At 31.5% G+C, this 13,305-nt stretch overlaps 1 protein-coding gene across 6 annotated transcripts in view; it reads right to left on the bottom strand.

Moving 5' to 3' along the window:
• Nucleotides 1-1,615: 1,615 nt before the first annotated feature.
• The window catches only part of Dgkb (diacylglycerol kinase beta), a 580,628-nt gene continuing 568,938 nt past the window's right edge, over nucleotides 1,616-13,305 (bottom strand). For all 6 annotated transcript variants that reach the window (XM_077796729.1, XM_026408351.2, XM_026408343.2 and 3 more), the window contains one exon: nucleotides 1,616-1,723. In XM_077796729.1, the coding sequence (XP_077652855.1) occupies nucleotides 1,616-1,723 (108 nt within the window). The remainder of the gene's footprint in view (nucleotides 1,724-13,305) is intronic.

The raw sequence follows: 13,305 nt of genomic DNA on the forward strand, positions 1-13,305 counted from the left end.
TTTCAAACCAAAGAACTAAAATTATAGCAATTTCATTTGAAATCCATAAATCCATGCACAGGATTGTGTTCAACAGAATCACTAAATGCTATTTGTTATTCAAAGATGAATGAATCAATAGAAAAATAGAACTGATAAATCATTGGCACTTTAATGCAGAGTGGAGAGGAAAACTAATAAATCATGCATTTCAAGCACTTGTTTTCCTTATGGCATGTTTGAAAACATAAAACATGCAATGATGAGATGCAAGTCAATATGAATGAACAATACCAAGACTGCTCAGAAGCATTTCATTTTATATCACAAGCTTAAAGAAACACTAAGAAAAGTAGTAATTCCATGATTTCTTTAAATAATCAAAGAACCCAACCATGCCATGAACACCTTAAATAGTGATCTAGCCATTTAATATTTCCAAATAAACATTTGAAATGTCATAGAGATGGGATTGGAATACGTGAATGGGAGGGGGCTAATTGCATGCATGATTTGATTCAATGAGCTCAATATTATTACAGATACCAATTTATACTAGAAGGGAACTGATATAATCATTTACTTTCTTCAAGTGCACTTAACTGATCCATTAAAAATTAAAGACATCTATATTTATAAAGGACCAAATAACTAAGAAATTGGCTCGAGCTTTGTGCTGTATGACCTATTGTCTATGAAAGGTGAGAATTTTGATCATAATAAATGGGTAACTCACTCTCTTCCAGTATGTTACCTCTCAAAAATTAATCATAAGAACCATAAATTTTTTCCACATAATTATGCATTAACCCATTTCTCTGAAGCATCTTTTTCTGAAAATTTGGTGAGAAACACATTAATTAAGCACATATTTTAAAACATCTATTTGGTTTCTGGTGTGATTATAAATTTTCTTCTATATTCTCATGCAGAAAGGGATAAAGCTTGCCATAAAACCACACTTCACTGCCAAGAAACATATTTTCATTCATTTTTTGGAATTGAAAACCAATGAACAAAATAAAAAAAAACATTTTCTATTTTTTAGCACAAGAAAATCTTATACCTGATATTTATTTCCACTCAGAAGAGTTAAGATGTTGAAGAAAAACTATTTAGTATCATAGACAACTATTGAATAGAACCTTTGAGTTAAAAGTGTCTCCTTAAGTCATCAAAGATCATTGATACACTAAGAGGGAAAAGTATAGCAATCTGCAACTATGATCACTGCAGCATTACTGATTAATGCTTATTAATAATTAGAATCACACTGAGACTTGTGTTTCCCATGGTATTTCCTTTTCACGTTTCACAGGTTTTTCTCACAGATTAGTAAATGGAAATTGAGTAAGATGCGGTGGGAGACATAAAACTCTATGGGAATGCATGCAACAAAAGTATGCAGTACCACTTCATGTAAACTTCTGCTTTCTTCATGCAAAGGTGCCTATAAAAACTGAGACAATAAATTTTCTAATAGCTGAATTTTACATTAGCTTGGAAACACAATCTATTAAACCAATTCCATGATTTTGCATGAACAGAAGACTTGAAATGGTTCGAAGACTTCCAGCATAAATGTTCCATGGCCCAATTATTCTAATTAAATTTCTAAGAACAAAATCATAGAAGATTATTCCTTGCTTCGGTTTCTTGTTCTTTTGACGAGGGAGCAGAATAACCCGGTTTTTGGAGGAGGGCCCATCAGCATTGGGGCTTGGTTCTTGTGTGTGATTTTTATCTGGAAAAAAAGAGAGAGAGAGAGAGAAGGAGTAATCTCCAAATACAATACTGATTTCAGAGAATCCCTGCTAAGGTTAAAAGTATTTCATTTGTTACTGAAACACCACAAGAGTAAAATTTGCTTTCAGTTTTTTTTTTAAATTTCTAACATACTTTTAAAGGAAATAAGGATATGCATTTGAATAATATTCCAATGCTAAATATACTAACAAAAAATAAAATTTAGCTGAAGTCACATTTAAATATGATGTTATCTCTAACCTAGCTAGTAGTACTGTAAAACCCCCAAACTCTTTATTTAGGCTATACAATAACCGACTATAATTTCTTGACCATTAGTTATGTATTATTTATTGAAAGCAGGAAAAGATGCACCATTACTGTATCCAGAGTCCCAGTGATGGCCCCACATTAACATGTGCTTAGTTGGAGAGCCTTATTTATCTTGCTAATCATATTGTTTCTTTCTTTCAACATGAACTGCAAGGTTTAATTCCCAAACAATCATTAAGAATGAAAGTCAAAAGTTAACATGCAAAAAAGGTCAGAAATGATGAACTAGCTTTCTAATTTGTTAATTAATTGGTAATAGAAAAGAATCAAATATTGAAAAGCCTGCTTAAAACACTTGGAGAGACTGTTCTAAAGCTACTCGTTTTGATTTCTTTAATATAAAACTACGAATCACCTTAAATGAGACAACCTTAAAGTAGATTATGTCTGCAATTTTCCCTAATTCAACTCTAAATTAGAGAAGACATTTTATGAATATATGCTATGCTCAAAGCTAATTGAAAGCAATTATCAAAGTGGCATTTTGTCTGTGACTTTAAGATACATTGTAAGATAATAAATGATTCTCATTATGTAATAAAAAGGTCACATCTTGCCTTTGGGCTAGTGACGCTAAGAGTTTTTCAAAAGCAATCTGAGACATTTTCTTTAGCTTACTGTGACTAATACAAGAACCATCGCTTATTAAATATCAGTTGTCACCTGCACGGTATCCCTATCAGAGATGAGTATTTCTTTCAAAAAGAAACACCACCTCATTAAAACCCGCAAAAAATATATCTCTTAAAGTGCATACCTGACATTTTCAAGTTAAAATGAATATCCTTCACTTGTCATTCATTAATAGCAATGAAACAAAAAGAAAAAAGTTTGTCACATGAACAGGATCATTAAAATAAGTACTAGGCTTTTGGCAAATGGAAATTCACTTCACAGCCTAGAAAGACAGGAGTAAGTGAGAAACCTTGAAAGAATGAACAACTTTATTTAAGTCTGTTGGAATCAGGTTATACTAGAAGGGTTCAGTGTTCTTCTTTTCACTGTAAAAATAAATTGCACTTGTAAAAGGTCACTAGGCTAAGCTGGCCCCAAATCTCTGGATATTTTACTTTATTATATTTTTGTTATCTTAAGAAGTGGGCAGATGATAGCCACACAGATGAGATGCCAAAAATGTACCTGTCTGTATAGATTTAAAATGGTCTCTACAAAATTTTCTCTCTTAATAATTGTTTTAGATTACACTGAATATTAAGCCATTGATTTTTAAACTCCTCTGAATTCTAGCTTTAGACAAGATCTAATATAGTATCAATCATCATTTATTCATTTTATAAAATTTATTCAGCCTCTATTATTCTTTGGACATTTTACCAGGAACTTAGAATAAATAGACCATACACAATCTTTGCTCCCAAGAAATTATAGTCTAGTAGGACAGAGAACTTGAGGAAGCACATTTAATATTATTATCCACACTGAAATAGGAGGCTAAGCAAAGGCACTGTATTTTTCTGTGCTGGAAATGAAAATGAGTCAATTTATACATGCAACAAAAATATTATTTTTAAATGAGTGCCTGGGGAAGTGGTTATTACCTATTACTTACATGATAACCTTAAAGTCAAATGAAACAGCAGGTAAAATTAGAAGACATATTTCTGATTCACAATTGCTAGACTAACTCCTTTAAAAGGTATAGTATAAAGACATTTCACAAGATGAGATAATTTTATTCAATTGTTATTAAGTCTTTGGAAGAAATTATTTTTATAGTCACATATAAAATGAGCATCAATTTATGACAAAGTATAGCCAAGATCTCACAAATTATTGCCTATGAGATTTTTTTTGTTCTTGTGTGTTTTTTTTAGATATTTGAATTTTGTTGGATCATGAGTATCTTTATGATACTCATGAATATCCTTCTTCAGAAGAAATCATATGTTCTTATTCCTTTGAAATAAGAGTATCTCATTCAAATCTCTTTACAGACTTTGACTCTGTATCCTTGTTACTAACAATTCACTTCTATTTTTCTGTTTTGAAAGAGTTTAACAGCCAATTCTATTTTTACAATTATTTATAATCTGATTTCTTCTTTGTTTAACTTTTCTGTTTAACTTCTTTGTTTAACTTTTGGTCAAAGTATACAACTCTTTTTAAAATCTAACTTTATTTCTGTAAAGAATTAATTCCATATCCTTTTTATCTGTCCATGGAAATGAAAAACAACTGGTTATTTCCCTCTTGATGAGGGGAGGTAACATGGAGGAAACCAGCATTCACAAAATATCTGTAATGTGTCCACATTCTCTGCACATATCCTCTCATTGGAAAATTACATGTCTTTGCATATTTGGGCAGAAGCAAAAACGTACCCATTAGAGATAAACCTGGAATGACTGCAGAAGTTACAACATTGCTGTAAAAGTGCAAGGTAAATGTTGTCGTAAATGGAATGGTCCCCTATCAAAACTCTTCGTGTCTCTTGAGTACCTACTAGTTTGAAACCAACAGCAGTAGAAGAAAGGAATTTCTGCTGCCCATAGTTTTTCTATTTCAAATTAATTTTGTCCACATCTAAAAATATGGAGATTAAAAGTTTGATTTTGGTTTTAGTTTTATGAAACAAGGGTTTAACATAGAAACCAATAACCAAATCAAAGATTAAAAGCACTGTTTTTTGTTTGTAAACTGTTAACATTATTAAGGTTGCATAGTGTGCTAGCTTTATCTCCTAATAGTAAAAATGCCAGCACAAATATATGCAATTATTATTTATCAATTAATTTTTTTTCAAAGACTAATAGTAAGAATAAAGTATTTATTTGGCTTTTATTCTGGGCTGAGTTTTATGTCTATTGTTTGCTATCTGGGACTTTTGGGATATTGTTGTCATTCATTTCTCTCATTGGTACTGTAAAGATTTTAAAATAGTGTCTTATTGGTTTCTTGTAAACATAAATGAATCGATGTACACAAAATGCTTAGAATGTTATTTGGCACATAAAAAGCACTCATTAAATGTTAATTATTAGTAGGAGAATTAGAGTAATGTTAGTGTTAAGAACTATCTCTCCACAAAATGAATTAAATACAGTGTACCTAAAACTAACACAAAATTAACAGAAAATTACTTACACATATGGAGTAAACTATTAGAAGAATCAGAACAGTTCATCTGAGGAATGGACCTGTGACACAGTACTATTGATGAGACAAGTCTATAATTGTAGTTTTTCAAATATTATCTTGATATAAATGTTAAATAATTTTAAAAATTCCCTATGCAGTGATTATACTGTATCCCAGTGTCCTTAATTCTTCAAATGCAGTCCAAAAACAAGGCACTTACATCATTCTTAAGAAATACAGACTCCCCATAACTTCTGAATCAGATTCTGCTTTATACCAAGAATCATACATGATTTATATGCATGTTTAAATTTGGGAAGCCTGGGTCCATATGTCATTTTATTTTCTTCCTAAGAGGCAAGGTCAATAAATCACTGCTGACTGAAAGAGAACAGCATCCCCAAATATGACTGAGAGTTAATAGTAACAAAACAAATATTTTCAATTACTTGTTATCTTTATTCTTCATCTTCTAGGTACCACCTAATTTTCATTTAGTGCTGGAGATTTCAAGTTAAATAGCTTTTTTTCTTTTCTTAACCTAGGAATTTTCTAGTCTAATGACAGTGAGAAATACGTGTACATGTTGTGCTATAGAGATCCTTTCAGTTTGTCACACACACACACACACACACACACACACACACACACCATTAGGATCATGGTAGAAGGACAGTGATGTAATTAAATGAGTTTCAGTCACACCATCATAAATTAAGGGTTGGGTGCCTGATCAGAGGCAGGAAAAGGAGGTATACAGTTAATGTAGTAATTCAGAAAAGAAGTTCAAGAACTTTAGTTATGGTAGTGCCAAAGACATTGCAGTAGGGGGCATATATAAAAGGCATTCGGGAGGCAAAATATATAGGCTGAAGCAGATGACTGGATGTGTGGTATATTGGAAAAGGAAAAATTTCTAGTATGATTCCCATGCTTTGGGTATTAGTTGTTAGTTGTGAAGTGACACTATTTTATAGCAAAATAAGCATTTTTTTTTGGCAGGGATGAGAATCAGAAAGTTAGTGAAGTCAGAGTTGAATGTGACATTTTAAAGGAGAGGTTCAAGATTTTTTGAAAATGTGAGTCTGGTGTTTAGAATGGGGAATAGGTCTTCAGACAGATTTAGTTTTGCTACACATATAGTAACATCATTCACTTAGATTACTGAAGAATGGTATAGCAAATATAAACAGCAGATGTTAGACTTTGTAACTTGGGAGTATGGAAATTAGAGGATAAAGCAAGAGAATGATATACTATGAAGAATATGAGTACAAAGAACAGGAGAGGCAGGAGAAAAAAACGGAAAAAATTATGTAAACATTTCCAATCCATCTTCAGTGTGGCTTATTTCTCTTCTATTAAGTAAGGCAAAGCCTTCATATTCCATTAATCTAGTAATATGCATGTGTATAAGATAGTTTTGTGTCATTGTGACCAAAATTCATAACAGAAACAACTGAGAGGAGAAAAGGTTTATTGTGCCTTCTGGTTTCAGAAGATTAGTGCATAGGTGGCCAGCCCCATTTCTCTGGGCCATAAAGATGAGGCAGAACCTCATGGCAGAAGGGTATAGTAGAGGAATTCTACTTAGTTCATGGCAGCCAAGAAGCAGAGAAAGGAGAATTCATGGAAAACACCCTTCCAGGGCACATCCCCAGTGAACTATTCCATCCAATTATTTCCCACCTCCCAATGGTCCATTCAGTTATCAATTCATTTTATGGATTAATACACTGATGATCCCTAATGATCCAGTTGTTGCCTAAAAGCTGCACCTCTGAAACTTGTTGTATTGGGAGGCAATGCTTTTGACATGTGAGCTTTGGGATTGGAGAGGACATTGCAGATTCAAGCCAAAACTGTATGCATGCTGACGTTATTCACAATGGTCTGCATATAAGGGACGTAAAGTATTAAAATGTTTAACTTAATTCTAAACCCAGAAATAATCATATTTGAGAGCTACATATGTAGGATCTTTAGGTAGATATCCATGTAATTCTGAGATTGGCAAATATTTTCTGTAAAGGGCTAGAAGATATGTGTTTTATACTACAGGCTATGTGGTCTTAACCTGAACAACTGAACAGTGCCACTGTAGACTATTGGTAGTTTTAGACTCTATGTAAATAAATGACTGTGGCCATGTTTCAATAAAATTTGTTTAAGAAATAACATTTGAATTTCACATAATTTTCTCATTATAAAATGTTTTATTTTTTTCAACTATTTATAAATATGAAAACCATTTTTAACTTTTTAGTTGTACAAAAATAAGAAGTTGGTCATTTTGGCCCATAAGGTCATAATGTGCTAATACTTGATGTTATTAAGTCAAATACTAAAAAGTAAACCTTGAATTATGAAACATAAAGTGAAATAACAAATTTTAATTTATAATCATGATTTATTGGGCTCATAGCTAAAATATGGATAAAAGTAAAAATAATTTTCTATGGCATGTCTTTGCTCTATTGAGTGCCACCATTGGAATCTATTTTGTTAAAAATCTGAATTGGAATATATACTAACTGCCTTGATTTCAGTATTATACCAACTGATCAAATTTGGTTTAAGTACATAAAGTCTTTAATTAATTCTCATTGTTGTGTACTAGGGTGAGCTTAATAACATGATTCTTTGAAAGTACCTCAGTGCATAGCAACTTACTTTTAAAATAAAAGTAAGGAGTCTAGGAGCTGTGGGTGGTAGCACATGCCTGTAATTCCAGGAACTTAGGAGGCTAAGGTAGAGGGATCACAAGTTACAGATCAGCCTCAGCAATTTAGCAAGACCATCTCTGAAAAATTTAAAAATTAAAAGAATTGGGATATAGCTCAGTGGTAAAGCACCCCTGGATTCAATCTTTAGTATCAATAAATAAATAATCAAGTCAATAAATAAAAATAGAGATATTCTCTCTGAATCTAGCCAAAATTTTCTTTCCCTGCTTCATCACTTTGAGAGTTCATTATTACTGGATTTAATCAGCTACCTTAAAATAAATAGGATTTTTGGAAAATAAATGCCATTGAATATGTGTGGGCAGACAATTTAGCAATTATCTAGAACATTAAAAGCTACTTCAGATTGTATCCTTTCAATAATGGAAACTATTTTGAATTCAAATATGTAGCTGAGCCATATGACAGCAGGGATAAAGTGCATGCTGAATTTCTCAGGTCCATAACTGCCAAAAAAGAAAGGCAATGAAACATAATTTTCTAAAATCCCTTCCCAGCTTCTTTGTGATTCTACCCATTATTTTCTGGAATGATAGTAATTTTCAAGTTTAATATTAAAGTCTTTGATCTAACATCAAATTCAGAGAAATCATTGTGAAGATTTAAAACAAAGTCACTAAAAAATGAGGTTGAGAGGTTTATTTGCTGATGAAATTCACAAGCATTTTGGAAAAGAAGAACCTTTTTCCTGAAAGTAATGGGCTATTTGATCACATTGCAAGAAAAATAGTCATAACAAGACCTGAAATATCTTTTAAGATATAAATTTTATTTTCCATTCCAAAATATTTTTATGGCTCTAAGTTGGTTGGCAATGAAGGTCAAAGACATTTGAAACCATTTTTATTATTCTAGTGTCTCTATGGAGAAATTATACCCACAATTTTAACCCTGTTTTTCTGTTTATCTTTTTATAGGGCATCTTCAAATATATGGTCACATGAAAAAAAAAAAGAAAGAAAGATAAACAACAGCAGAACAAAAGAAAACATTTTGGTGGGGAGATTCTCCTTCCTGATTATAACCAAAGTATATTTGCAACTAGAAGTTTTAATTTTCTTAATAGGAATAATGTTTCATATAAAATTTTCTATGTAGTCTTTCTCATCTAGCATAGGGCTTGCTTCAGAATATAGACTTGGGATATAACATAACAGTTTGATTCTCACCTTGGCCAATGGCCAGCTATAAGGTTGTGGCCAATGGATATCCTGTTTTAGACTAAAGCCTTAGTCTATATTTATTAAAGAAGTATAAGAATAGCACCTACTTTGTAGGATCACTGCAAGCACCAAATGATATATGTCATACATATACTTTATAAATTTTACATATTATTTTTAGTGTAATTATGTACAGTTGAGTTAAAACCACATTTTGCTAAGCCATCTTCTATCTGAGATGACAAAGCTTTCAAAATATCTTGGTGGCACTGGGGAATTGCATATTATAGCTATCTGTTTTCTCTGTGAAATACCAGGCAGCATAATTCCTGCCACATGGTAGTTTCTACTTCCACTCAAAGGAAAGATTAGGATGAAAAAAGTGTGGGGCATTTACTAGTCATCAGGAGTCCAATTCTTAGATTCAGCCATATCCTTTTCTCTTTGGAACATTATAGCACTGATCTAAAGACTTTCTTCTCCCTCAAAGTTAAAGCATTACATGTTAATCAAATTGGATACTCAGTATTGATGTCTTATCCATAAAACATATATTCAATGGTGTGATGATAATTGATATTCTCAACAATGTGTCCAGGTCAATGATTAGGGAGCATAATTCAGTTGAACTAGTACTAAAGTAGATGGAGAAAACTACCTGATTGTTTTCTGGATTCTATTTCAAAGAATTGTCCTAACACTATTCAGTTCCTCAAGATAATTCAGAAACCAGGATAATCCTTGATACTGTCTTTTTCTTACCTCCCATAACCAATCTGTTTATCAAAGTCAATTGTTTGTATCCCTCAAATATTTTGGGTATTTCTTGATTTTGCCCCCTTACTCCCAAACTTTAAGGTCCAATTACAGAAGTCCTCTAACTGCTCATTGACTATCTTTTTAATCCATTCCCCACACAGATTGTTTTTTTCACCATGCAAATAAGCTTTTTTTTTTTTTGATTAAACATTTCTTTAATTCTATGAGACTCTGAAACTAAGGCTAAAAATTCCTCCTTTGGGCTTCAAGGTCCTACTGCTCTGATTCTTACACAATTTTTGCGTGGCCCCATATCTGTTTCTGTCCCATATCTATCATTTTCTCTCTCTGATCCTTGTCATATCAGGCTCCTTCCCACACTGCATAGGACACTCTTTCCTTCCTTTGGGCTTCATCATTTCTTTCTCATCTTTTCTTTCACAGGTCCACTGTGAGATTTTTGAAAGCTTTCTGGATCTCTTTTGACCAAATAAAATCATTCTCTGTCACTTCCTTATTGTACCATTGAATCACAGTACCACAGTTCACAGTACCATGAACTTTTCCTTCATAATCCTCATATCATTATTAAAATCTTATATTTGTGAGAATATTTGGGTAATATATACCTGCACTGATTTCATAAATCACATTTTGTTTTGGTTTTCTTTGTGCTGTTCCATTGTAATACTCTAGGACAAAATGTCAGCACTTGTTGTCCATACATCATTTTGACAAGGCATTATTAGGTTATTAATATATGCTTTATCAATAAGCATTTGTTAAATTACTCACCAATATTCTTAAGATGGTTTGGGTAAAATAGCTGCCTTATTTTATTAATTTTTATTCATTAGTTTGAACATCTTATTTAATAATATCCATCATGTTCACCCCACAGAATTATCATGATGACACAATGGAATATGTTAAAATTCCTTGAATTTCTTAAGTATCCTTAAATGAACCATGTGCAATGTGTTCTGAATATCCAAAAAATAAAAACAATAAGTTATCAAATTATTTTTAGTTTATTTCCTAGAGGGGTTTTAAGTCCATATATATATATTTTTAAATGGGTAGGAACCTTTGTAAAACACTGACCAGTTTTTATTAACAGATAAGAAGTCTTACTCATTAAAATTTTGAACAATACAGATTGTTGCCTCTTAACAAAAAGCTTGGAATATGTTTTTGGTCTTATTTCCTAATTTTAATACAGAAAAATCAAAGAAAACAAAGAGCTAAATAAAGTGTGATCAGAAGGCAAGTGTGAGAGAAAAGTCAAACTCAGGTTTGGTGATTCTATTGTCTGTATCCACCAGAAGACAGATTTCCAACTGCTGAAAGAAATTAAAACTGTGAATTAGTTGACAATTTCCACCAACAAGGAGATTACTTCTAACTGTACCCATTTTAGAGGAACTCAAGTTTGAACTAGATGTGAATATTGGTCCTCTGGAAAGCTTAAAAGTCCATTAGGTACAACAATTTCATCCCTTTTAGCACATTTACAGTCTATATCCATATCAATATGAATGCAAAATTTATTACAGATTTAGCATGTCTCTTTTCAATTTTGCTTATTGTGTTCAACTGGCTTTGGAGTTACTGTTGGAGACTACAAAAATGAGAGATTATTATCTTTTAACCAAAATGAAATGAATTTCTCAAAGTTTAAACCAATAACTTTCAAAATAAATAGAAGACCAATTTATGCTTATGTATAATATTTAAAGAAATATATTAAAGAAGCATAAAAAGTTAAAGCCCAATTATAAATACAACATTTGGGAAAGCTTTTAAAATATAATGTAGGAAGAAAAAAATCTTTAAAATATTTTTGTGCAAAATGCAATCAAATTTAATCAGTTTGGCATTAATTAAGCTCTAATAATGTACTTCAGTAACTTCCCTAAGTAGTGGATCCGTTTCCCCTTCATCCAGGTCGATTTGTGCACATTATGGTGTCATCATAATTTTAAAACATACTGAGAAAATGACAGAGCTGCAAAATTAAAATAAATGATTAATGGTATTTTTTTTTTCATGTTTTGTACTAATAGGTATTACTGAGACTTTAACTTAATAGAGCTGTCAAGCTCACGGGTTCTACAGATCCAGCTATGAACCGAAATGAAAATTACATATTCCAGAGACACCTAAAGATGACACTTTGGAATATTTTAAATTTTAATTAGTAGGTGCAATTGTTTTGTTCCCCTGTAACCACTGCAAATTAATTGGAAACTAGTCTCATCCAATCCTTTTTTTTTTTTTTTTTTTTTTTAAACAACCTGAAATGAAGAGATTGGTGCTTTACACCTTAACATTCTTGTTTGGGGGCCAGAAAGCACACATGCAGTAAATTGCATTGTCAATTACAAAAAACAACAACTGTTGTAAAATTAAGAAAAATTATGCATAGATAAACAAAACTAATTAATGCATAAGTAACAGGGGAATACACAAAATAATGCCCAACTAAACACAAACGTGTCAGTCTTTGGAAAAAAAATTAAGGTTTAGAAATGTAAATTTATGCAAAATTATTTACCAATTAAGATTTAGGTAAAAGGGTGCTATTAATTTATGTTTTATTTAACTGCTTTTAGGGTATAGTACCACTCACACCTTAAAAGCCTACTGCCTACTAGAACAGCAGTCTGACTGTTCAAATGTTTTAAGATGGCAGATGACTGTAATCTAATTTTCTATTCCTCAAAATACCAGGATGTAGGTTCATTAATTAACAAACTATAGTATTTCCTTTTCTAAACTTTCTCATTATTCACTATTTAAATATTAGACACATTGCAATTTCTAGGCACAGCAAAATGTTCATTATCTGTACCTACATGTTAAATATTTTCCTCCAGATAATTTATGGGTTACTATTTTTCTTTCATGACTGAAAATACAGCACATTCCCTTGTTGAATTTTTTTCTCTTTTGAAAGCAAGTCATTAGAGCAGCTTAACATTCTTTAAAAAGTGTGTCTACTAAGCCAGCAAGTGTTAAGTTTCAATAGCTGTCTAACTTTTAATAAGAAAATAATATTTTTATCAAATTTTCACAAGACTGATTATTAGGAAATCAACCTGGTACATTAAACATTATTTTATAGTATTTAATCAGTTTAATGCAAGGGTCTTGGGAGATTCCGGTTTGGTAAATTTGCAGATAACTTTCATAGCATTATTCTATTCTGAGTAAATGTTAACGTAATTTACTTTTTAGATGATTATTAATGATGTTATATATTACAACAAAATTCTGTCTTTTCCTAAAATGAGTTTATCTGTAAATGATAATATGAAAACAATGTCTCTATTTTCATAATATTTAAAGATTTATTAGCCAAACTTAAAGTGTCAAATTTTGTTCTAACATAGAATAATATGGGTTTGACTCTTATTTTCCTGTTGCATAATTCAGGATTAAAGGGAAGTTGGTTTAAATTATAAAATTAAAGAAAT

Source organism: Urocitellus parryii, chromosome 3 (genome assembly GCF_045843805.1).
Source record: "Urocitellus parryii isolate mUroPar1 chromosome 3, mUroPar1.hap1, whole genome shotgun sequence".
Classification (NCBI taxonomy): Eukaryota; Metazoa; Chordata; class Mammalia; order Rodentia; family Sciuridae; genus Urocitellus; species Urocitellus parryii.